The sequence below is a fragment of the Syngnathus typhle genome, linkage group LG21 (assembly GCF_033458585.1).
Source record: "Syngnathus typhle isolate RoL2023-S1 ecotype Sweden linkage group LG21, RoL_Styp_1.0, whole genome shotgun sequence".
NCBI classification, from domain to species: Eukaryota; Metazoa; Chordata; class Actinopteri; order Syngnathiformes; family Syngnathidae; genus Syngnathus; species Syngnathus typhle.
This window is the reverse complement of record NC_083758.1, coordinates 6,367,171-6,392,506: the sequence shown is the minus strand read 5'-3', so window position 1 is coordinate 6,392,506 and position 25,336 is coordinate 6,367,171. Positions and strand designations below refer to the sequence as shown.

General features: G+C 48.9%; 1 protein-coding gene across 9 annotated transcripts in view; it reads left to right on the top strand.

The window, feature by feature from the left end:
• sox5 (SRY-box transcription factor 5) overlaps window positions 1–25,336 on the top strand; it is a 46,617-nt gene that overhangs the window by 9,975 nt on the left and 11,306 nt on the right. For 5 of the 9 annotated variants that reach the window (XM_061269343.1, XM_061269338.1, XM_061269344.1 and 2 more), the window contains 7 exons: window positions 1,383–1,605; window positions 11,671–11,757; window positions 14,441–14,613; window positions 14,923–14,991; window positions 20,198–20,324; window positions 21,844–21,929; window positions 25,096–25,254. In XM_061269343.1, the coding sequence (XP_061125327.1) occupies window positions 1,383–1,605; window positions 11,671–11,757; window positions 14,441–14,613; window positions 14,923–14,991; window positions 20,198–20,324; window positions 21,844–21,929; window positions 25,096–25,254 (924 nt within the window). Of the gene's footprint in view, window positions 1–1,382; window positions 1,606–11,670; window positions 11,758–13,509; window positions 13,759–14,440; window positions 14,614–14,922; window positions 14,992–20,197; window positions 20,325–21,843; window positions 21,930–25,095; window positions 25,255–25,336 lie in introns of those variants that run through there. The other 4 variants (XM_061269341.1, XM_061269345.1, XM_061269342.1 and 1 more) reach the window with 4 other exon arrangements.

Genomic DNA, 25,336 nt, shown 5'->3' with positions numbered 1-25,336 from the left:
GCACCGCCTCCAATATTCTCTATACATTACATTTTTTTTGTATGTTCAAGGGTTGTACATGAAGTTACACACTAACCACATCACGCTGAGTGCATGTGCAGGAATGTTGGCAGAATTAATGAATTATTGAGCGTGCTGACTTATTCAGAGTGTTAAAACACACGATCGAAGCAAGAGAGGGCGAGTCGGTCAAGTGTGGGGAATTCCAAGTGATAATGGCTCGGCTGCACCCGTCCGGTCAATATTAAAATCTGACGTCGGAGGATTTCCTATTTACGGGGTATTTTATTTGTCATTTTACGGGTTATCTTCTGATGACCGATGCGGACTGTGATCTGTGTTGCAAGTTAATCATTAGCGATCTCCACCCAAACACACATTGGTGAGCTCCGTCGTCGTCACGTGCACCTGTACGTGGCGGGATGTGTGTCGCTTGCCGCCCGGCGTCGAGATTAGCCAAAGATTAACTGCGTGGACCATTGACCCTTCTTCTGTATGCAAAGAGCTGAGCTGACAGACTGGCAGGCGGATGGACTGATTGACTCACTTGGTTCTTAACCTCGCCCTGGAGTGATCTCATCAAATTGGGCTTTTAATGGCATCACAATCGGGCTACAACCAAAGATTATTTTCAAGGTGTAGAATTTGAGGTTGTTCCAAGTGGTTTCGTCTTGGTGGAGGCGTTGGCATGCTTGGTTTCGCAGCGCCATCTCAGTGTCACTTTTAATTGGGCTGAGAAGGTATTAAGTTAGTCGTCCAAACAAATGCCACCGAGATTGGATTGAAGGCTCGGACTGTACTCGCCGTTCAAGCTGTCGTGACCTGCGAGTGGCCGATCTGAAAGTTGATCAAAATTCATCCTGGATTTGATTTAGCGCTTATTATGGTTGGATTCGAGGCTCGGAAAAGTTCTTCACGGGTGAAAGAACTTTGCGAGACGCTATTTTGTAGCCGTCAATCTAGTTGTTCGCTCTTTTTGTGATTTTAGTCCTTCCATAAATTTACAGCTTGCCAAAATTCCAAATTAAGAGTCTTACAAGGCAAAAGTAGCGTCGCCGAAACTCTTGCCTTCCGAGTACGATAACATTGGACGCCGCTCAAAGCCGAGCTACTGAAGCCTTTGTAACAAAAAGCGCTCGCGTGCGTCCGAGATGATTTTATTCGTTTGTTTGTTTCATGTGCTCGTTCTGTCAAGTACCTCCAAGTCAGTCAGTCAAAAACAGATTCCAGTGAAGAATAAGGCACAAGTGTGGCCTAACTTTAGGAAAAAAATGGAAAGGGATGAAAGCGTGCTGGGCTCGGAGGAATAAAGAATGGCAAGATTCCTTATTTGAAGGCAAATCACGATGCTAATGACTATTTTCTCCCCCCCTTCCCTTCAGGATCTGGACGGCTCCAAGGGGAACTCCCTAAGCCCTTACCCACTGCACAATGCTACCTCACCGGGCAAAGACGAAGGCGGCGCCGGGTGCCGGCCGTGCAGCGACGGAGGCTCGAGCGCCGGCGCCCTGGGGACCCCGGAGAGACGCAAAGGGAGCCTGGCGGACGTGGTGGACACACTGAAACAACGCAAGATGGAGGAGCTGATCAAGAATGAACCAGAAGGTCAGCCGGGCTTCTTCTTTCCGAGCTTCTTCTGAGCTTCTGGCTACTTTTGTTACCATGGCTACCGGCTTTTCTGTTTACTAGTGACAGACAGTCGTCGCGCCCCTTAGCCTCCGAGATGAAGTCTCGGCTTTTGACAGTCGGAACGGACAGTTGGAGTTAAAATTAGCCTTTGCCCAACTCTAATTACCCCTTGGCAGATAACCGGGCGCTTAAGTCACTCCACGCGATAATGGCGATAAGGAGATCACCAACAGGTGTCTGTCTCCTGGTATAAATACGTTTTATTGGCCTTACCGGTTTGACAAAAACAACTTTGTGTTATTCTCGTGACATTTGGAACCCCGAAAGGTTACAGTGCAGTGAAAGAAAAACTCCAAGAGTGTTTACCGCCCTTTCTCGGAACTTGTTTGTGTGTGTGTGTGTGTGTTGCACCTATAGTTTCCTCCCGGTGCATCAACAGGCTTTCATTTCAAGCTGTGATGTCCTAACCTTATTTTTCAGTCTTTTCTTTCGGCCGCCGCCGGTCCGCTTTCTTGCTGTCTTTCTTTTATTCCAGTCGATAGGGAGGCCTGTTGTGGCGCTCACACACACATACAAAAAAAACAACAACCGCTGTTTGTTGAGCTGAGCTGTAATTGAGGTGTGTTTGGGGTTGTTCGCTGCTTCAGTGGACCTCATGAACTGGCAGGGAGGGGGAAAAAAAACAAAAAAAAAAGAATGGATCTTTATGAGTCCGCCAGGACAATGAGAGAGAGAATGTGTTGAAGTCATGAAAGAGGAGGAGACTTAAGATCTAAAACGTCTTCATTAGCGGCGACGACGACCGACCGGGAGCTTTACCGGCTACGGGTTCAAATGAAACGGGGCCGACAAAAGCGCCTCCGGACCCGTCGGCGGGCCGGGCGAGGAAGAAAAGATGAGGGGAAAAGTGGGGAGAAGAGAGAGAGTGAAAACAGCGAGGGGCGGTATTGAAGGCCGGATAAAAATCCTTCTTCTGTGCCCGGCTTGCTATTGTTTGGCTGTGCGGCTCACAAAGGCCATTAGCGGCAAACAGCAGGTTGGGATGAAATTTTAATGAAGGCTTTAATCATTATGAAAGGCCTGGAATATTAGCGCTCGGCGCACGTATCGCTTCCAGCTGGATCAATGTCGCGCCGGCTTTTTCCCGAGGAGCGTTAACGGCGCAAAATGGGTCAAAAAACAATAAACATCTTGAAACGAAGAGGCCGGCCGGCCGGACTTAGTGGAGCTTGGCCTTGAGCTACACTTCACAGCCGACCGACCACACACACAAAAGATGTCACACGCGTTTGCGGCCAGCGTTGCTCTACTTGCTAACGTACGCTAATAAATGACTAGCCTTGTCGTCCCCCACGGCCCGACCCGGCCCGACCGCGCTCCACTGCTCGCCATTCATCTTGCGTCTTACGACCACCTGCTACCCTCCGAACACACACCTCACGACAACCCAGGTGCACGGATACATACCTCAAGGGCAACAGTGCGGAAGAAGCCATGAAGGCATCAGCACCTTTTCACGATGTGTTTATAGAAGCGAGGGGGTGCGGAATAATGAGACGGCGACACGGGATTCGGAGCAGAGAAATGTCCGAAATGAACATGTGCCTAGGATAGACCCTTGGGGTATGCCTTTAACCCTGCTGGTCCTTTTCGTGGATGGATGCTTAGATACATGAGAGATCTAATGCTAGTTGGGAATTAGGTCCACGTGAGATCCATATGTGAGATATGCAAATATGCTTTCAAGGATTGATTGGTTCGTGGTTGCTAGCATAGGCGCTTGAATTGATGGATGGATTTATTTATCATCCTGGTTGGAGGGAGGGTCCACCCTTTACAGCCTTCACCTGAGACTTTAGATGCTCCTTAGCAGGCACGCTAGCAACCTTGCAGGTCAAGCGCAATGGCGTTTCCATTTTTTTATGGCTCGCCGTACTTCGCAGCGCTTCGAGGCAGCAGTCCCCGTACTGAGAACGCCAAGTCAACGACAGATGTCGCACAACACACACACTCGCACACACACTACACTTCATCTACGTCCAAGGCAGTGAGGGATCCAAGGGCTTGCTTTTAGAGCGCACTGAGGCATTTTATAGGACAGCACTTAGGCGAGGCCATTGTGCCAGACAAGCACACACTGGCCGCGGCTCCCTCACGCCTCCGTTCACTCCACTGGGTGACAATGGGAAGGGCGGATACATTCTGCCAAGGAGCAGGAGCGGAAGAAAGAAAAAGGAGGGGAAAAAAAGGGAGCTTGATAAGTGGAAGGATTTCGTTCCTCCGTCTATCAGTCCCCCCCCCCACCTCTTTACTTTTCTTAATCCTAGCGCACATGCTAAACAATAACAATGGCGTATCCAAGTCCTCACGTGGAAACTTGAACTTTTTAAACTCGCGGCAATTTGCGGCTGAAAATGCACGAGCCCAATCTACCTCCAGATTATTTCGGTGTCAATTACAAGACAATTCGATATTGCTTCACTTGAAAGCGTTTCAAACCGGTATTCCATCTAGATGAGCGTTATCGAGGAGATGAATAGTGTGTATGTCCGCGTGTGTGTGTGTTGGGATAAAGCAGTGGCACAGCTTTTGTCCGATACAGAAGAATAAAGGGGCTTAGAGAGAGGGTCCTGTGGTTTTCCTGATGGTCCGTCCGAATGTGTGTGTGTGTGTGTGCCTCCCGGCGTGGCATTAAGTTAAGGACAAAGGCTTGAGGTTCATGAATCAGCCAAGGCTTCCAAGCTTGGCTATTGTGGACGAGTCACAGTGTGAGTGTCCTGCAGCATGCTGAGTATGTGTGTGTGTGTGTGTATATGTGTGTGTGGTCATTTCTGGTGACCAGCCAGGTGGGGTCAATATGTGTATTTTGTGCATCACCTCAGATGGTATGAATGTGTTTCCAAGCAAGTGGATGTCAGGGTGTCCCGCACAAAAGACGCCTGTCACACAGATCCCGAAATAATTGACAGGCCCCCCCGCCCGGCGGAGTACCCCCCTCCCTCCCCCCCTGCCTAACTCCCTCTCCATTCACTTGCATTCACCGACTCGTCTTCCAATCAAATCAAAGGGACTCCGCAATTTATCTCGTGGAAACTTTTCTCTATTGCGCGGCCTGTTGTTGTTTTCCTGTCGCTTATAACTCTGCCCCCACTTGCCGCCCCCCCCCCCATTACCATGGAGAGACACAGAGGAATGTTTTCCTTTTGAGGGGGGGGTGCATAATAGCTTCAAGGTTAATGAGTTTGCTGCACCGAACTTTATCCGTCGCTTTACTTGATAGGGGGGAGGGATATTGAAACGACTCGTGTGTGCGGGGGGGGGGGGGAAGTCAGCCGGGCGCTCCACCACGACTCCATCGAGCGTCTTTGAAGCCACGGGGTCCGAACACAAATTAACCCCTGGCCGGGAGGGGTCAGAGGGCGGCACCCACAAAATGCTGGTGTTGTCGGGGCGGGGCCGCGGGGGGTGTCGCCCAGGCGTTATTTGAGCCAGATGTTGGGAGACAAGAACCTCGAGTCTCCCCCATCCTCCCCTCAAGTGCATCTTCTGGAGTGATTGTTGTCCTTCCATCGCCAATCCCAGCCGTCACTCCTCTTGCCAGCTTGCCTCCCTCCTCCTCGCCCTTCTCTTCCCTGGTTGGGCTCAGGAGCAGTGAACAGGTGTTGTCTCCTTTTGATTTGGGTGCGTTTGGATTAATGTTGTCAGCTCAGCTGTTAAAACAACTGCCGCCGCCAGATGCCAGTCAGTTCGGGGCTGGAACTGTCACACACACACACATGCACACACACATGCAGGTCCTCTTGGCTCATTGTTACACCGACGGAGCAAATCAGCTGCTGCACGCCAGTCTCGCTTGTAACCCAGGTGGGGTTTTTGTGTTGCCTTTCCAAAACACCGCAGTGGCAGAGTGTGACATGATACCTCGCTGATCATTAACGCACAGTCGAGGTCCCCTTGTTTACGATAGCGGCGATGAACTATTCATCATCGCGGTGTACGGAAATAAAATAAATCATTAAAATCGCGATATCAGGCACATCTGTGATTGCCTTAGTGTCGGATGATGCAAAAATAAAATCGGAACAAAATATTGGAAAAAGAGTATAAAAAATTATAACTTTTAAAACATTAAAATTGAAGAAAATCCTAAGGATACAAAATCAAATGTTCAAATCTGTTTTTAAATCTCTCCATATTAACTTGAATCAACTTTTTTGGGAACCGATTAGTTTCTATTGACAATTCGATTTACCTTCCCTTGAACTGCAAATATTTGCAATTCAAAACGCCACGCTCAGCTTTTCCGCCGCATTCCGAGCAAACTTTTTTGCACATTTTCAGACTAAAATCTTGTGAGTGCGTACATTGGAAGTCCCCCCCCCCACACACACACTGGACAGTCTTGTGATCCGGTTTTCAAGAAGCCGCGCTCGCTCGCTCACACAACAGGACACTTGTTTGGGAGGTCACGTCAGTCAAGCTGACACACTTTTTACACACACGCACATTTTTTTGTTGCTCTCAACATCAAGAAATCAACAACAAAAAATGGCGGATGTTCAAAACATCGCATACAATTCCAATTCCGTTCCCATCTGCCTTTTCATTGGCTGCAGATGGCTTAAGTGAGCCGGAAGCCGCTTTGCCATCACCCTCGCTTCTTCCCGTCACCTATAAAATGTCATCTTCCCATGGAAATAACACGGCGAAAAAAAAAAAAAAAAGGTCAGAGCACACACATGCTAGTCAGCCCAGCATTCCTTCGCTGTTTGGACTCATTGCCGTCGGTCTAATGGTTCTCACATGCTCTTATCTTTAAGCGGGACAATACCGCCCTTTATTTTTTGTTGTTTTCACTCTTTAAGACTTTACAAGGCATTTTTGTCTGATGGGACAAACACAAGCTGAGAGGGAGAGACACAAAAAAAAAAAAGTTCCAGACCACAATAGCTGCAAATAAAGCGAGACTGAAATGCAAAGTCAACTCTCACTAGGGTGAAAGATCTCAAATCAAGGCCTCAATGCAAATGCGGTTGTGTCAAGAGCTTCTTGCTGCGCTTGTCCGTCTCTTTGCCATCGCTTTTGACAGGCAGACGAAAAATGTCACGACTCGCTAGAGAAAACGCGAGCGTGCGTGCGCGTTAGCGCCGTCGGTCTCTTGTCTTGCTAATGCCCACTCCGTCCATGCACGTCAGGGCCCAACACACACAATGTCTTCTTTTGTTGTCACGTTAAAGTGATGCAATAAAGCCGTGCAGTGACAAGGACGGCCCGCGGGCCACTGCCGTGTGACAGCGTGTGTGTGTGTGTGTGTGTGTGTGTCCGTGCACGTGAAGAGTGGAGACAAGAGCACTGAAGAGGGGTTATTGCCACAAGACAGATTGCAAGTGTCATTTTCCATTACAGCGGGCCGAGCTACACACACACATACACACGCGTGTGTACGCATGCACGCCTCGGCCTACTTTAACAAGATGTGTTTGACAGGAAGAGATGTGCGTGCCTTAATAGAATGTCCAGACTATTACATTGTCACCTCAGGTGAAGCCGTCGGAATTTCTTTTCGACGGGATTTAGACAAGAGTTGAAATTCAAATGTGGATATGGAACAGTTTGACTATTTGATATCAAGTTAAGAATGATTTGGATACTAAATTATACCTGTGGGCGCCATGGCAACCCCGCATCACCTCGCACAAGTATTTGCCCACAAAATTAAACTTTAGCAGTTCGGGGTCCAAGTCCGAGTAAGTCGAGCACAGAACGTTTCGATGATATCTTGGTATTTCGAGGTCGCCGCGGTAATTGGCAAAACGGGCCGTGTGCGCCGGCGAGTGTGTGAACGGAACATTTTGCCTCCCTTGTAAAAACATCGCACGAGAGATAGCATCGCTAATTTGAATCGGCTTGGCTCGGAAAAAATAAATAAATAGCGAGGAAGGGAAAAATGTTTGTCGCCGCAAAGTTAGCCGTGGACTTTCTCGAATGTCGCTCCAGATTTTTTATTTTTTGCCCTTCATCGTTCTTTCGCAATGTCGCGCCCTCGCCGCTGCTATTTCCGACTGCCAGTGCGTGCGCGGGCGTGTGCGTGCGCCGATCGGGCTCTCCGAGATTTCATGCCAGTATCAGAATTGGCTGCGCGTTTGGTTCAAATCAAATTGGACATAAGCACCCACAACACCATCTGTTAGGCAAAGGCAAGCCGAGTGAAGGGCACAACTCTCTGTGTGCAGATAAATGCATTTTCAATTTATTAAATTGTTGACTGACACCTTCTGAAATTTTCACTTTCCCCGCCGCCGCCGCCAACGTCACGTTTAAAGCCACGCGGCTAGCGAGACCGAGTCGCTAATATTAGCGCTGAATCTTGGTGTGCTTTGCGATATATCATATAAAGTTGACATATTAAGAGAAAGTAACTTTTTAAAAATGAGCAACCAAGCCGCATGTCAAGCAGAGCTGCTTGATTTTGACTGGAGGCACCGATTAGCATTAGCGTCTCATGCTAGAATTCACAAGAACTGTGCGCCTAACTGAGCTTTGTGTCTGCAAAGGGGCGTGGCTTAATGAGTGATGTCAGTAAGATGCTTGCAAAGGGGCGTGGCTTAATGAGTGATGTCTAAGATGCTTACTCCGAAAGCCAGTTTTAGCGTATGGGCTTCCTGGTGTCCCCCCCGCCCCCCTTGGTGCCTGCCAAGCATTTTTTATTAATAACTAAACCTGGAGCCCAATTATGACTCAAAACTTGGATGACCGAGGGGGAGGACTTCACGGGATGCTCTTGTGTCTCGCGCCCATCAGCTTCAGTGGGAGTCGGAAAGTAAGACGGAGGGATTCTTGATGTTTACTCAGGGGCCCCGCCGTCGTGGCGACTGTTGCCAAGGGCCGCTCGTTGCCCCCCCCCAACAACAACAAGACATTAATTGGTACTGCGAGCTGCTCACCTCACAAAGGTGGACAAAAAGCTTTTTGCGCTACGTCTGTTCTCCCTCTCCAAGCGCTCTATTCCGGCGCCTCCCCCTTTTCTCTTCCTTACCACCCGCCTCCCCCCTCCTCCATATCCCTCGTCTTGGCAAAGCCATTTGGACCGCCATTAGAGGGAATCAATGGAAATGTGTCCAGACACATGGACCAGCTCAACCAAACATGAATTGATCATCATAATAACAACATCATCATTTCGTAAGGGAGCCCATTGGAAGGCGTTGTAGCCAGACTGCAAAGCAAATGCTTCAGTCGGAAGAAGACCGCTACAAGCATCGAGAATGCGGATCGAGCTTGAGCGCAAGCAGATCCAATCCAGGAAAAATAAAATGTTGTGCACTCTACCACAGCCGCTCGCTCGGATTTAGTCTTTAACCTGGTTAGGATAACACACTTAACCGGTTAACAACATGACAGTGGCTAAGATTTAGGTCTCGCCCTAACTGGGTTCTTAATCTAATCGCGCCATCATACGTAAACATACTCTGTCTGCCTCTTGTCACATTCGCGCCGCCGTCTCAATACTTCAGTGTTCGAGGGAGAGGGGGGGGAGGCTAGACAAACGCCGCCGCCGCTTGTATAATTGCTTATTCAACGTTGACCCCTGCTCCGCTCGGGAAGGCGGTGAGGGAGGATGAAGAAGGAAGTGGCAGGAGGAGGAGGGGCGCGGAGGTGGGGTAGTCAGAACCTCATCTTGCCTGCCAAGGCAAGTCAATGTGGAGCCTGTTTCTTTTTTTTTTTCTCCCCCTTTTTTGCAGAGGTGGGGGTCCAAAGCCAGGGCCTTTTTCCTGTGGACCCTCCGCCTCCTCCTCCGTCTTCATCCTCCGTCTTCCTCAGAACCCGGCTGGGTCTGGCGCTGGCACAGAGGCCCCTTTGTTGTGCACCCGAAGGCCCGGACTCTCTCTTTTTTCACTCTCTTTCCACATCCCCCTCCTCCATCATTCCACCTCTACCTCACCAGTCCCCCCCTCCCCTTTCACAAATATGAGATAATGGGAAAAACGGAGCTGGCCACTTGTGGTGACTCAGGGCAAAAAAAAAAATGTGAGCAAACAATACAAAGTGTGAAAGAGAAACGAGAGATGGCACCGCTCCTTTCTCGCTCACTTTCACATTTTTATATTTATATAGTACACATACATACACAACATAAAAATCATTTCTCCCGTTATTTTTGAAGCCAGGTATCCTCCCAAAACCGCACCCGAGTAAGGCCCACACCCCAGCGTGGGCACAAACGCCGCTGACCTCACACTCGGGCTCGACGTCACAAAAAAAGAAAAAAAGGGAGTTCTCTTTTTTTTGTGCGTGTGGAAAGTGTTGCGCTGTTCTTTTCTTTTTTACACCATTCCCGGCAACCGACGGTCGAGCTCAATTCGAGCCTCGGATGAAAAAGAACTTGAAAGTGACATTCATTGACAAAAAATGAACGTAGGGAATTTTTATTTTGATACCGGTTGGGGACGGGAGGTCACACACCCTTATGTACAGTACGTGTGTCCATTTTTGGATCAGGGGTCAGCGTGGGTTCATTCCGTGCCGGGTCCCCATCGTCAATCAACATGGGCCTGCTTCTTCGCCTCATCTCCTCCTGTCCTCGTTCCCTTTTTTGCCATCCTCTGCACAATGAAAGCGCCTCTTGGCTTTTTATTAATAGTTAAAGTGGTCCCCGGCCTGTCACTTGGGACAATGGCTGCAGCCCTGTTAATAAATAAAAATACTAACTAGAGATGGAGACAAGCGAGGCAGAGAGAGAGCGAGTGGGGCAAACGGACCCTCGCTGCCATTTGTTGTTCCCTCTCACTTGTCAAAGCTCTTTGGCTTAAAAGCCTCTGTCATTGTCGAGCGAGAGGAGGGAGGGAGGGGGGAGCGGGCGGGCGAGCACCGGGGGCTAATAGCACCTGTTGGGGGTGATGCTGAGACAGCTGTCAGAGAGGGCGGCAAACACGCCAGTGCGCTCCTTCTCCCTTCGTGGGCAATGGCGTCGAGTTGAAAAAGCGGCTTGGACCAAGTCGGCGGAGAAGGAGCTGATTCAGGTCTCTGGAGAGGTTGCTGCAGTATGTAGGACACGCTCCTGTGCATGTGTGTGTTGTCGTACCTTTGCAAGTTGGCCGCGCATCTCTGGAAAGCTAACCGAAGCGACGATGTAAATCATCGATTGGTCGTTTTTTTTAAACTTTCCATTTCAAATTGACAGAAAACGTACAGAAGGCAAATTGACGACGTTCTCCTCCTTACATCGGTCTTGCCGTTCCACTTTTATGAGGTGGTAGGCCCGAGATAATCCAAGGACAAATAAACTTTTGACTCATCCGTGTGCACGGCGCAATCGTATTTACGTACCAAAGAAGAAAGTGTGTGTTTGTTTTGTGCTTTCTTATGCATTGTGTGTGCGTACACCCCATAATGTTAAAAAGCTCCCCTCGGTGCTAAGACCTTCCATCCCAAGTGCAGATGGCTCCTGGTAAATAACATTTGGATTACAAAGCATCACAACTCTAATATATATGCATATCGAGCCCAAAGTTTTCGGGCGCTTTACGTTGTTGTGAGCAAAACCGTACAGCGAACTTTCCAATCCGGTGGTCCTTCAGTTACGGCGCCTTTTCACGCAAGCTAGGCTCTGCGGAGAAACAAAACGCCGGCTGATAATGTGTCCATTGTGGCGGGTGCATTAAGGCCCTCTTTGTCTCAGGGCCCACGGGGCTAATGATTCTCTAGCAGCAGGTGAGAGGCAAAAAGCCTCTCGCACTTCCTCTCCCCGCACGCTCCACTTGTCTCTCGCTTTGTCTTGCGCCGCTATTTCTCCCCGCTCTCGCGCATTTGTTTTTGTTCCTCGGATTTCCTCTCGCTCGATTATCAGCGTCGCTCTCTCTCTCTCTCACTTTGCTCCCGCTGATGCGGCCATTAGGCTGAGCCGCTGCCGCCTTTATTACAGTAAATGGACTTTAAAGGTGCTTTATTGTCATATTGGCCAGCCAACTAAATCTCCGTCCCTCCCTCCCTCTACCCCCCCCCTTCCCCTCCCTCCCTTGTGTCCTTCATCGCACTGAACAGAAGCTCCCAGCATTGAGAGGCTGTTGTCAAAGGACTGGAAGGACAAACTTTTGGCCATGGGCTCAGGGCACATTGGCGAAATTAAAGGTAGGTTACGTCGCGTGACTTCACACCCGAGTCGTAAAAGAACCGACTCATGAGGACTCTGAGAACATCTAAACGGCAGGACGAGCAACAAAAAGTCCTTTCGTCCCCAGAAACTTGTAACGCAGGGTGGTTTCATTTTTCGTCGGAAATCAGCATTGCAATTAATTGTAATGCTTCTTAACGAGTGTGAACACCCGAAAGCACAGTCGCAAAATACATCTTCGTGTTGGGCCCATATAAGGACAACGAAACCGTGCCTTTATCAATAAAACGTCATGGAAAAACTAAAGACACTTATATGAGAGGATGGATACTTTGCCCGTTACCATATACGAACAACCCTCTAATACCATATAAGGACATTAACCTGACTCCTTTGTCCATATAAGGGGATGAAACAAGGTCCTGTTGCCCATATAAGGATCTGATTCTACGTACGGGAAAAAAAAACCGTCCATTAGCGATTAAGGTCCATAATAAAAATAAAAAAAACACTTGTCCAACTTTCGTTAACAACCACAAGAGTAGAGCAAAGGGTCGTAAGGGGACGAGAATATGCAGGAGGCAAAGAAACGAGACGAGAAACATTCGCCGGCTAATCAAAGAGTCACCGTAGCGAGGGTGCGCTTCATTGATCAAACCTCGGTCTAGTTTTTTTTTTTCCTCCAGCTCCCCGCTGAGCTGACATTTCCACGTTTGTCCTACACACCAACAGCTGAGGGGGGCAAAATCACGAGTCTATATTTTGGTCTCTCGACCAGGCATACGTTTTATGTAAGACCCTAACTGGACACTTCATTAGGTACACCATAAACGGCAAACACATGATATCGAAGTTTTTGGTGGCTAAATCGTATCAGCCTTTGTCGATTGGAAAACAAAGTTCCGCTCCGCCTTGTTGTTTGAATCAAGCTAATCAGCGTAATTTACTTATTTACACAAACTGGGTTGCTTGCTTCATGTGAAAATACTCGCTAATCATCTTCCGGACCTTTTTTTGCTTCCGTCTCGGTCTCTTTTCTTCCTCGTGGGTGGGACGGCGTGGTCCTTAATTAGCTACCGCGACAAGCATCGTTACGAAATGACGTCGAGAGTTTGGGGTTATAATAATCATTGGGGCGAATCCGATGATCGATTCTTCCGCGTGGCAGCTGAAGAAACAAGCTGAGGAGTCGGGGGAGTTCTAGAAAAGACGGGATACGGGGTGGGGGGCGGTTTGTCTCTCCGTCTGCTCCGGTCTACTGATTAAAGCTTCGCATCTGACGAAGGGAAGAAAGAAGCGGCTTCATCTTCACACACTTTTTTTTTTTTTTTTTTCCGCCAATGTTTATGTGCGATTTTAAGCGTGTTTGCGTTCGGGGCATGTGCGTGGAAGTGTGTGCATGTGTGTGTTTGACCCCCCGAGACAAGAAAGCCTCCTTTGATCCATCGTTTCACCTTTACGACCCCCCGCCCCCCACCCCGGTACCCTTTAAGTTATCCTCTCTCACTTCAAGCCTCCCTTCGACTTGAACAGTTTTTTAACACTGGACCCTTTCTTGTCTTGGTCAGCTTGGGCGACACACACACACACACACACACGTCTCTGTGGCTTTACAAAGGTGGTTCTGTGCGTTCGGACAGCGGCCTGTTTATTTTTCCAGCAGCCAGCGCTGCCGACAGTTGCCTTTATTGTTCATTGTTGGCCAATGGATAGACTGAGCAAAGGGGTGGCTGGATGACGGGAGGGGAGGGCGGGGTCTTGCGACTACCAACCGAGAGGACAAATGAACGACTCTCACCTTCCCGTGGCGGTCAAAGGCCGGGTCAGGATCCGTGTAGCACATTGTCTTCACCTCTATTCTACCCGTCTTTCTTCTTTACGGCCCCCCTCCCCCCATTTTCTCCGGCCGTCATCTGGTTTGACTGGTCCAGGAATGCGGCTCTCTTTAAGGTAGCGGCTGAGGAACAATGGACGATTGTAGTCGTGGTCACACACGCAAACCTTGACGAGCAGACGCGGTGAGGACCCCCGCGCTGATTGTGCTTCTCCTTTAACGACATCCTGTTGAATGATTTAGGCCTCGTGCGGCGGTGTGTTTGGAAAACGTCGTCGTGTATGTGTGCGTCTGTGTGTAATGGAGCTGGTATGTCAGGATCTGAGGGGTTAAAGGTCAGGCCATGCTAAATGTGAGCAGAAGGCGGGTTGACTGCAGGGTAAACACAGACCAGACACACTTTCTTTCTCGCCCTGACACACACAAAAAGCTCAGCCGCTATTGTTCTTAGAAGTTATGTTTTTTTTCTTCGACTAGAGTCGATTTTTAGTTTGCGTAACCTGCTGACAAATGTTTCCACTTCCAAATGGAAATCAAGCAATAAAGACAATGATGGATGTGCTCGGCAGTAATCGTCCAGAAAGAAGGGGGAAAAAAAAACGAGTCAACATCTGGTTTTACAACACACCTTCCGTCCAAGGGACCCCAAAGGCCCAAAGCGGTCGTATATTACACGAAGCAACAAGCCGCTGCTTTGCACTACTTTGTTGTTCCTTGCCCTTTCTGACCCGACTCCCACAATCATCTCTGGCCTCCGGATAGAAGACATGCGTGCGTTCTATTCGTGCCGAGCTTGAATGAACTTTCAATTTCTCTCAGTGGACCCCAAATCAACCCTCCCTCCTTATTTTTCGCACCTTATCTAGGTACACCGGACAGCCTGGCGGAGAAAGAGCGCCAACTCATGGGCATGATCGGCCAGCTGAGCAGCCTGAGGGAGCAGCTCCTGGCGGCCCACGAGGAGCAGAAGAAGCTGGCCGCCTCGCAGATGGAGAAACAGAGGCAGCAGATGGAGCTGGCCAAGCAACAGCAGGACCAGGTACGCCATCGCTCCACAACAATAGCCGGGGAAACACCCATTCTAATATTTTCCAGTCAAGTCGAGATGTTCCTGCTCCAGTTTGGACAGTTTATAGTGTGTGTCTCAACACAACAATATTGGCAGATGGACTTGTGTAACTAAGTGTGTCAACGTGACAGTGCTGACCCCTTGGCTGCGAGCTGAGACCAGATGAGCTCGTTTTTTTTTTTTTTTTTTTAATATTTCATCGCCTCTGCCGTGCAAGCCGGGGCCTCCGAGACCTACGTTGAGTATATTCGAATAATGTCCCATTTCTGGTCCCCTCAGATTGCCCGGCAACAGCAGCAGCTCCTGCAGCAGCAGCACAAAATCAACCTCCTGCAGCAACAAATACAGGTGAGGCCGTGCGTGTGTATGTGTGTGTGTGTAGATGTCGGCTTATCTATGTTTCATAACGTGTGAGTCAGCACAAATGCGTGCGTGGAAGGTCATTTTGTAGTTTAGCTCAGCTACGAGCCAAATTAGAGCAATGACTCAGCTTTTTTTTTTATGGTACCGATCGGTAAGTAATCGCCATCATCACTTCTTGTTTTTTCTTCACTGTGTATTATTCCAAATCTCTATATATATTGGCGGGGCAGATGTCTTTTATAAATCCAAGCGGGACTGAGCTAAAGCGACTTCAAAAAATGGAAGTATTGTCCTTATTTCTTTTTTTTTTGGGTGCGACAGTGGAGCCTCTATGTTGGTCCAGGTGGCTCGGAACTAATAGCCCGGGCTTTTCTAAAGGCAGAGGACACTGAATTTTGAGCTGAGAAAGACCCGCTTTGTATCAACCGAGACACCCCGTCCAAGACGGAGCACACACACATCCTCTTTTAAACCCCCCCGTGAGTTAGCCATACAAAGTTAGCGTGATAAGGGGCCTTGTGTTTATTTGCTTTGTGTGAGTTCAATTAGAACCCCCCCCCGCCCTTTTTTTTTCCCCCAACCATCTTTTTTTTTGTATCTGGCAATTCCGTTGTTCGTAAATACGTTTCGGATTGTGCGCGCCTCGGCGTGTGGATTTGCCGCAGCTGTGTGTGCGGAGCTATAAACACGTCCGCTCATGATTCACTCCCTCACGACCCCGCCGAGACAAAGCGCGCCGTTCCCATGACTTTGCAACCTTTTCCCAAACAAGCGTCTCTCCGTGCAATCCCCCCCCCCCCTCCTCTAACAATAGACTCTCACATGGCGCAAAGGGGGAAGGGCAGCTGTAGGCATCCGAGAGGGGCGACCAAGTACGTATCTCCAAAACGATGCGATCAAACGGTGGGGGGGGGATCAAAGAGTCAGCGAAAACGCGGCGCTTAATCATTCATGACCAGATTGTCCGCACAATACAATGGGGTTGCCAGAACGAGGGCAGCAGGTTCACCATGTGTGCGATAAGCCCCTTGTGATTGCCCCTAACGAGGCCAAGTTCAGCTGTCCCCTTCTTGTGTCTCCGTTTGTAGCGGGCATGTGTAGCCCGATCCCAAACCCCCCCCCCCCCCCCCCCCCCGAAGGCCCGCGAAGAATGCTTTCAAGCATCCACTCGGACGAGGTGATGAAATGAAAACGAATGATCAAGCTCGTGAGAAACGACAAGAAGATGGCACACATCTTCGTGGAAGGAGGCCATTTTCCCGACGTTTTGTTTTTTCCATAGCTTCGGAATTGAGCTACGCGCGTGACAACTATTTAGCGAGCGTGTTCATCGTTCCGAAGTCGTTTGTGGTTTGGACTAATTGATTTTGACCTGGAATTAGCATCGCCAATGAGCCATTAGACGAACGGTGGAGGTTAATTAATCGCAGTCCCTCAGGATGCAATACGATTTCATATATCCGATTATTAGACTGCGTCGCCAAAGAGTGCAACTTGGAGGTCAACGTTTTCATTTCAGACCTCCCATTTTGGGCCGGTCATAAGTCGAAGTATACTTAATCCCGTAACGTCTTGATTGGGCTCGAGGCTAACTAAACTATAGATTCTAAAAATCCGACGAGACGTGCGTGTAACCATAACCATACCCTCGGCCCCTCATTACGCTAATCTTAAACAAAAATCGAGATTTATCCTCTAAACTCCGGCGGGTGTAAAATGATCCTTCCTTTGTGCATTCTAAGACGCTATATTCTTCTCAGGCCAAAAACCATGTGTGCGCATGGCGACACGTGTTTTTTTTTTCCTCGCGACCCCCGCCAGGGACCTCCTTGTTAAGTTCGAAAGGGTGAGCATGTTCTCCCTCTCGTCTTCTCTCGTTCTAATTAGGCGACTTGTCTCCGAGGCTCCCCCCGGTGGCCGCTGTGCCGGGAAGCGCGGCGGGGGGTGGGGTGAAAGGGGCCTCACCTGCGGAGCGTCTGGGGGTTTATGTCGAAAGCGTGAAAGCCGACGGTGTATTGAAACACAAGGATGAGGCGGCGAGGAAGTCGCAGGCGGCTAATGAATCAAAAAGTCACCGGAGCAAAACGGACGGTTTAGAGCGTCTCAACTTCCCCCCGTCTACCTCGTCTTTCATCTCATCAAGCGTGCACTCGCTCGCCGCTTCAGACGAGAAAGAAAAAAAAAAAAGGTAAAATGAGTCAAGCCACCTGATGCTTTGACTGGTTTAAGAGAGGCCAGACGCGCCGGCGACAGCGGCTAACAAGCTGTCCATTAAGGCTAACGTGCGTTGCTAACTCAATCGCTCGACCGACCCGATGCGGCCGCCAGCTCGGAAAAAGACTTTTCATTTTCACACCGGAACACGAGACGGCTGACCCAATCGCCCGAATGATTGTTTAATCTTCCTCCATTAAAGAACGACCGGTGGAATTTGGCGACTCGGAATTGTCCCAAGTTAGCTAGGAGTTAGCATCAAAACGGAGCGCTTCAAATTAATTATTGGTTCTCTCCCCTGTTCAGCAAAAGGTCATCCAGGTCTCGCATTAATTGCCGAAGCATATGGCGGCTAACAGATTTTAGCTGAGGGACTGGCACTTTAGCGGAGGCTATTTTTTTTTTCGCGAGCTCAAATGCGGGCCATATTGCGCGGCGCTGGCAGCTATTGTTCAGCGCATTAACTTCACAGAGCTAATTACTCCCCAATAATAACTTTACCTTGGAGTTTTTTTAGGGGGGGGAGGGGGGTAACGCCGCGTGCCAACCAACCTGTTTCGCACCCCATATGTTAATTAGCGGCCACATCTTCATTATGCCGCGACGGCGCTTTAAGTTCAAGCTGTGCCGCCTGGCGCGTGGTGAACGCAGTCTCCGTCGGCTGCCAATTATTCTCGACGCTAGCTCCCCACGCCGCGCCGCGCCGCGCCGCCTTCTCCCTCTCTTCTTCATTCTGCTCACTCTCTCCGCCGCGGAGAACTTTCTCTCGCCAGGACCATTCCTCCTGTCCTCGGTGGCCCTGTGAAACTTCTCACTTGCTTTCTGGATCCTTTCGCAAAACATTTAGCGCTGATTAGAAGCTTTCTCCTGACGGGCTCTCATTTGTCCATTTGTATTTCTGTCAGACGACTTTTCTGTTTGTTTGATGGCTTTTGGAATGCGGGGGAGGGGGTTGGCAAGATTAAAAGCTCCTCATTCTCAATGGCTACAGAAACCACGGTGTGATGTTTTTTTTTTTGTCTGCGCCGTTGTAAGGTTTTCATGTTCGCTTTGGGACTGACGTGAAAGTGAAGCTGAGGAGAGTGCTATTCCCCAAAGTGCTTGCTGTTTTCAGATGCGCCTTTATACTCCAAGATGTGGAGATTGTCTGATAGACGCGGCCTCGCTTTCGTACACAAACGGCTCTTTTCCTTCCCGTCGAACTTTCAGGGGAGAATTCCGTTTTGTTCCGTAACTCCTAATTAAGAATTAGCCGGCACTCAGAAATATAAGGGTATCTAAAGGGGAGCCTTGGGGCACTCCTTTTAATCAATCGATGATTCCAGCACGGGTTAAGCTGAATAAATTGCATCTTCTGTGATTAAAATTGTGAGTTTGGGGTGGGACAAGTGGAAATTTGGAAGAAGGCCCACCCACATACTTAAGCCATCGGGTGATTGTTGACCCACGTGACTTTTGTGCCACTGAGCAGCCCGGCAGCTGTTAAGTCGACTATTATTACAGCAACATATGGGTTGGGAATTATTCTCTCCTCGCTCATGCTAGATCTTTCTCTTCCATTGTGGAGAATCCCATCTATTGTGCACCAGCGAGTAATTCATGTTTTTTCCCGTGTGTTCAGCGGACAGCGACGAGAATGCTATTAAGGATCTTATGTGATATTTTCACTGGTGATGAAAAAGAAGAAACAAATGTGTGTCTCCTTGTCTCCTATCTCCTCCTCCCTATGGCGCATTACAGTATCTCAAGCCAGCTCCACTCCAGCATATGTCCAATTAGGCCTGAAAGGCAAAGCGGAACTGTTCTGCCTGTGATTCGTCCCCGCGGGGGGCCTGTCCGGGCGCCGCGCTGGAATGCCTCTCGCTTTCTGATCGCGCGGTTTATGCTTAACCCAAAAAATGGCGGTTTAATTATTCTTTTTTTTTTTTTGTTTACGACGAGGGGGGTTGTAAACAGGAGCCGCTTGAAGAGAGCGCTATTCCCCTGAGCTGGGATGGTTGGATTACAGTGTCGCTGGCATGCCGACACACGGGAGGAAGACACACGCAAACACACAAGTGTTTTACTACTCGACAATCACTTCAGGTGGCCGTATCGCTCAAACGCGACTGAATAATACCACGTCTTCATGATTGCGCCGGCATTTCACATCCATTTTCCACATCGGAAGGAGATTACCTGCCGATTATCCTATTCAGGGATGTCACCGGCGTCAAAGCACACAGAGCGGGGACCGAGTCAAAGGTCTAATCACCTCAAAGTAAAAATGGCCGCCGTTTACTCGTCGAAGGGCGTCGGGGGGGGAAAAAATCTTTTTGGATGATGGGAACGATTAGATTCCATTTTGAAAGTGGGGACGGCCAAAAGGACTTTCTGCGTCTCCATGGAAGCAGCTTGCGTCTTTTTTTTTTTGTCGTCCCTCTGTCACCTTTCTCCCATCTCAAAACTGTACGTCCGTCCATCACACACACACACACACGAGCCTTTGTGCGTTGTTTTTGGCAGCGAGCTGCTTTGTGCAACCATCTGTCTCCTACTTCTCTCTCTTTTTCTGACTCCCCCGTCCGTTCTCTTCTCCTTCGCTCTCTCTTGGTTACTCTGCCAAAGACGCCCGATCGGAGTTTTTCTTCTTCTTCTTTTAAAATCCGACGGAAACCTTGTGAAGTCGCGTGGCCGCGTGCCGAAGAGCGCCGCCGATACTTGCGAGTGCGTTCAATGGAAGGACGTCATCTTTCAATTCGGAAAAAAGGAAAAGGCCAGCTGCTGAGTGTGCGTGTGTGTCTTTATGTTACGTGTGTGTGTTCCATATGTCCAATAGTCCATAAGAGCCTGAATGCATCACATGTCAATGAATATAAATTATGTGGGAATGTGAATTTTGATTATTCCAAAAAAACAATGCTGCTGTTTCAACCATTCTTTTGTACCCCCCCCACCCCCTTGTCCTTCTTCTCCCCGCCCCTCCCTGCATCCTCAGCAGGTCCAGGGCCAACTCCCGCCGCTGATGATTCCCGTCTTTCCCCCGGACCAGAGGACCCTGGCGGCGGCGGCGGCCCAGCAGGGCTTCCTCATGCCACCCGGCTTCAACTACAAACCGGGCTGCAGTGAGTAGCATTGAAAATAAAAACTTGAAATTATCTTCATCTCCCTCACTCTTGGCTCCGACCGTTTGTCTTCTATTTTTCGATTTATAAAAGCAACATGACTTTCTTTTTTTTTTTTTGGCTGTGTGGCAATGTGTTGTTTACCACGATAAAGAGGGAGAGCGAAAAAGAGACACTTGCCAGGAGATGCTGGGAATAAAATGCTCCATGGGGGGGTGAGGAAAGTAGAGGGGGGAGGAGGGGGGGGGGGGCATAATGTGACCTGCCCCAGGTTCTTCTCACATTAACACGGGCCGCAGCCAAAACGGGCTTCCAACGCAGCCCACACACGCACAAGACTTTTGCGATATACGAAACGCAAAAAAACGAATAGCGGCTCCTACGCGTTGTTAATACGCAAAACTATTTTGTCAGGGGAAATTTGTTACGACTGGAAATATATTTTAGAATGATATGGGAAACTATGTCAGGACTTTTAAACCCTAAAAACATTCAAAGGTGGCGATGAAGAAGGACTTAAAGGGACTTCATTTAACACATTTAAATTTCATTTGCATGACAATTACCCCCCCGCCCCCCTCCCACACTCGCCTTCAACGAATTCCCGCTATCTGCACCTACACGCTTTTTCCTCATTCATCAGCCCTGACGAGATGTAGGATGGTCGCAAAATTAGGAACATGTGCAGAATTTCTTTTTTTTTTTACTCCGTATGAATCAGTGCAGGTGTATCTAATGGAGTGTCCAGTGCAGATGACGATAGAACAGTTTTGAAAAGAAAATCAAGAAAGAAAAAAAAGAGAGGAAAGTGGCACAATCGGCGGCGGCGGCGGCGGCTCTTAATGACAAGAGCGCCGCCCGCTTTATCAGAAGCCCCCTCACTCACCTCGCCGTTCTTTGTCGGAGGGTATTAAGGGAGGAAGACACACAATCAGGCTTTTCATTAAGGGCCGTGCACACAAAGGGCAGCTTTAACAGCTGCATAGAATGGGAGGGGCGGGGTTTGGAGGGCAAGCGAAAAATACACACTTAACAGCTACCGGTGAAACCCCCGTGGTGGCTTTGCGTTTTTTTTTTTTTTTTTGCATACGGGAAAGTTAAAGAGAAAGTTTGTGGGCGGGGAAACGGGAATTGACTCAAGGTCGGCTTTTAAAAATTTGGGGGAGTAAGATTTGATGCAAGCTTACCTTTAGAGTTGAGCTTCAGAGAGGTTATCGCTCCTGTAAATAAAAAAGAAATAAAATTAATACAAAAAAATATATATATATATAATATTATTTATTATAAGAATAAATTATTGGCTATCAGACTTACTGCTTACCTTTAAAGTTGAGCTTCAGAGAGGTCATTGCTCCTGTAAATAAAAAAAATCAATAAAATTAATAAAACAAATAAAAAATAAATATAATATTAATAACTTTTTTATTACAAGAATAAATTATTGGTTATCAGAATTTTATACGATCAAACCGGGATCGACTGCATGACTGATATGATCTTTTTTTTTTTTTTTGGACAGGTGACCCATACCCTCTGCAGCTCATCCCCACAACAATGGCGGCGGCAGCTGCCGCCACACCGGGCCTGGGCCCGCTTCAGCTTCAGGTATGGATTTTAACCGCCGTTTCCCAAAAATGACCCCGCGAGACATCGCGACCCCTTTAAGGTCAAGCGGTGCTATCGTACGATTCCCGCGCACCTGTTAGCCCAAACACGCCGCCGGGCCCATATGTGAAGCACGACGGGGAGAAATAGAAAAGCTGTGTGAAATTCTATCAGCGCAAACGTTTCTCAGCGCCAGCGCAAATTTCATTAGGGCTCACCCGAGTGTGTATATGTGTGTGTGTTGATACTGTCCTCAGATCACTGTTACAATCTAGCAGCCCATATGTTCCGCCGTCACTTAAAATCTCGGCTTTGTCCCCCCCCACCCCCCCCCCGAAAAAAAACATCTTCCATCCATCTACATTGAGATTAAGGCTTTGTCAGAGATTTGGGTATGAGGATCATCTCACTTGATAAGGAAGTCTTGGTCTTTAGGTTGCCATAGCGACGCAATATATTTTCCCGCACGCGTTTCTAAATGCATCCACATCCAACTTTTACAATAAGGCTCGGTTTTGAGAACTTGAAATTCCGGGGAAATACGTAAAAGGCTGACTAACATCGCATCTTGTTTATCAAAATGGAGACTACCGAGTGACCTCTTGCTGAGATTTTTTTTTCAAGCGAATCCATTGAAAGCTATAATAATACCAAAAAAAGTCTCCTTTAAGTGCTTTGCTGTTTGGAGAAAAAAAGAAATATTATTAATCTCCTAACGATTTAAGGCTCTTTCTGCGAGTCGTTCTCACACTCAATGGCAGCTTAACGTGGGTTTTTGCGAGGCACCCGAGTGGACAAGGTTGGCATTTAGCATCTTAATCTGGGGTGGGAGGGGGCGAGTGTGACATTGTGCATTAGACTGTACTAATCTGCCTCTCTTTATTGACCCTTGATATTATTGATATTATCCACACAAATGGGCCGAGAAGGACAAGCGAGACCGGCGGATGCAAATGCACTTAGGAGTGTGTGTGTGGGGGGGGGTGCACGGGAAAAAAATGGAGTCGTTTAGTGAGGAGCGAGAGGCGAATTGTGTGTGCGCTTGTGCGTGGCTTAAAGAGGGTCAATGGCGTGGGTCAGGCATCATACGGTGAGGCAGATGTTGGAACATATTGTCCTGGATTACACCGGAGGAATGGACGACAGGCGGACAACAGACAGGCCGGCGGATGAAGAGGGAAAGGGGGCGGGGCAATAAGAGACGTCATCCGATATGATCACGTGGTATCAAGAGTTTTCTCTTTTGGCGGCTGCTTTCTATTTCTGTCCCGCGACGAGCCCACATTAGCGGTCAGGAAGCGGGACAGACAGACAGAGAGAGAGGAATCCATTGGAAGTTTTTGGGCACAATGGTCCTCAGTGTCGGCGCAAACAATAGCCGCCTCACTCAAGCGCCCGCCGGACTCTTGACGACAAAGCGCGAGCAGGGGGGGAGCTGGTAATCTGAGTAAAACCGCAGATTATTGACCGAGGAGCATCTCACACGCATACGCAGAAAAAGATGGCCACCCACTGAGATGAGAACGAATGACAATGAAGCTCCTCCTCTAAATTCAACATAGTTGCTTGGCACTATATGGTTTTTCGGATACGTATTGAACATCTGCTGTCTACCACAGCTCACGGCCAGAGACTCACACGTATGTTTCATCGGGGATTAGAGGCAAAGTGAGGAGATGGTTGTCACAGTTCAAACGCACCACACAAGCGTGTCTGAGGAGTGACATTTCAAATTCCTTATTCTCATCCGACAACTATGATTGCATTTGTTGATTCACCGCGTGTGTGTGTGTGTGTGTGTGTCACCGCGCTTGTGCTCCTCCAGTCCACCCAGGAGGCTTTGCGCTGTCAATTCCTGTTTGTTGACATGCACGCCGTTGCGGCGACGCTTTGGGCGTACTCGGCAGTGCCCTCTGTAGCGCGCATGTGTGTGTGTGTGTGATTGTGCGCCGGCCCATTGAGCAAGCTTTGAGTGACGGGAGCTGGCCTTGTAATGGAACTCAATTCAGTCCGCAAATAAAGCGGCCTTTGAAGCACTGGTCCGAATATGGCAGGACACACACACATATTGCGCTGGCTAGGGGGGGGGTGCGGCCGGTGGGAGGGCGACGGGTAGGGGAGGGGCGAGCCACACAGAGCACTTCATTGAAGCTGATCTGTTCTCAGCGAGCCGGCCCCGCCGTAAGTTCCGACACCTGCGTTGTTTTTTTTTATTTCTACTGTGGAGCTCCCGGCAAATATTGCCAGTGACAAGCAGCAGATGAAATCCGCCATTCAAATGTGACTTGCTCTCAAACTGTTTTGCCTCCATGCACGCCAGCTCGATCGGCTCGCTCGTCTTATTTGTCTAAAAGAGAGACAAAATGTCCGTACGGAGACAGCGGGATGGCGAGTTACGGCGGCTGTCGGAGGAAGAGAAGGAGGAAAATAGCAAAGGCGGCCATTTGCATAAAGCAGCCTTTGTTTGACGCCGGTGGCCGGCCGCCAAAGCCCAACAGAAGGACTCAAGTTAAACTATAGACCAGAAAAAAAAAATTTAAAAAAGAAATAAAATAGAAAAAGCTGCCTCTCAGAAAACAAAATCCGAAATAACTAATAATCTTTTTAAAAACACACGTCTGTTCATTCCCGCAAAAACAGAAACGTCAATTCATCGCCAAGGCGCCTCGGAAACGTCTATTGAATCACTTGAAAGAGTCTTGCGCAATTTTGAAGACTCTTCCGATAATTCCATTTAATTACAATACATAGATAATGGTGGCAAGCTTCTTTGTCCCGTCTATAAACCTGATTTAATTCACCCAAATAAAAACAAAGAAGAAAAAAAGTTGTTTGCCAGCAGTTTCAACTTTATTTTGGGTTGGGGGGGGGGGTCACCTTGAGCAACACGCCCGGCGTGACCTCGATATCTCGCCGTGCACCTGCAGGGGACATCTCGGGGCCTGTCAGAGAGGCTGTTAGCGTCGCTCCCGAGGGGGGGCAAAGGAAAAAGTAGTCTCGTCCCTTTTCTGTGTCGCACAAACAAGCCCGGCCACTAATGGCCTCCTCTTCTTGAGCTTTTTAGCCGACCTCGTCTTCTTTTTTGTCCGCGGTATTCATTTATTCATGTCGTTGCCCCCCCCCCCTCCACCCCCCTTTCTTTTTTCACTTTCTCCTGACACTGCAGCAGTTGTACGCGGCTCAGCTGGCGGCCATGCAGGTCTCCCCCGGGGCCAAGCAGCACGGCCTGGCGTCCCAAGCCAACCTGGGCACGCACTCCCCGCCCACCAACGCACACGCGCAGAGCGACAAGAGCCGTAGCTCCCCGCAGCCAAACAAGACCAAGGTAAAAAAAAAAAAAATCTCAACGTGTGCTTGTGTGGTAAACGCGGGAAAAGCCGCTAGGTGCAATCAAATTGATGTTCAAT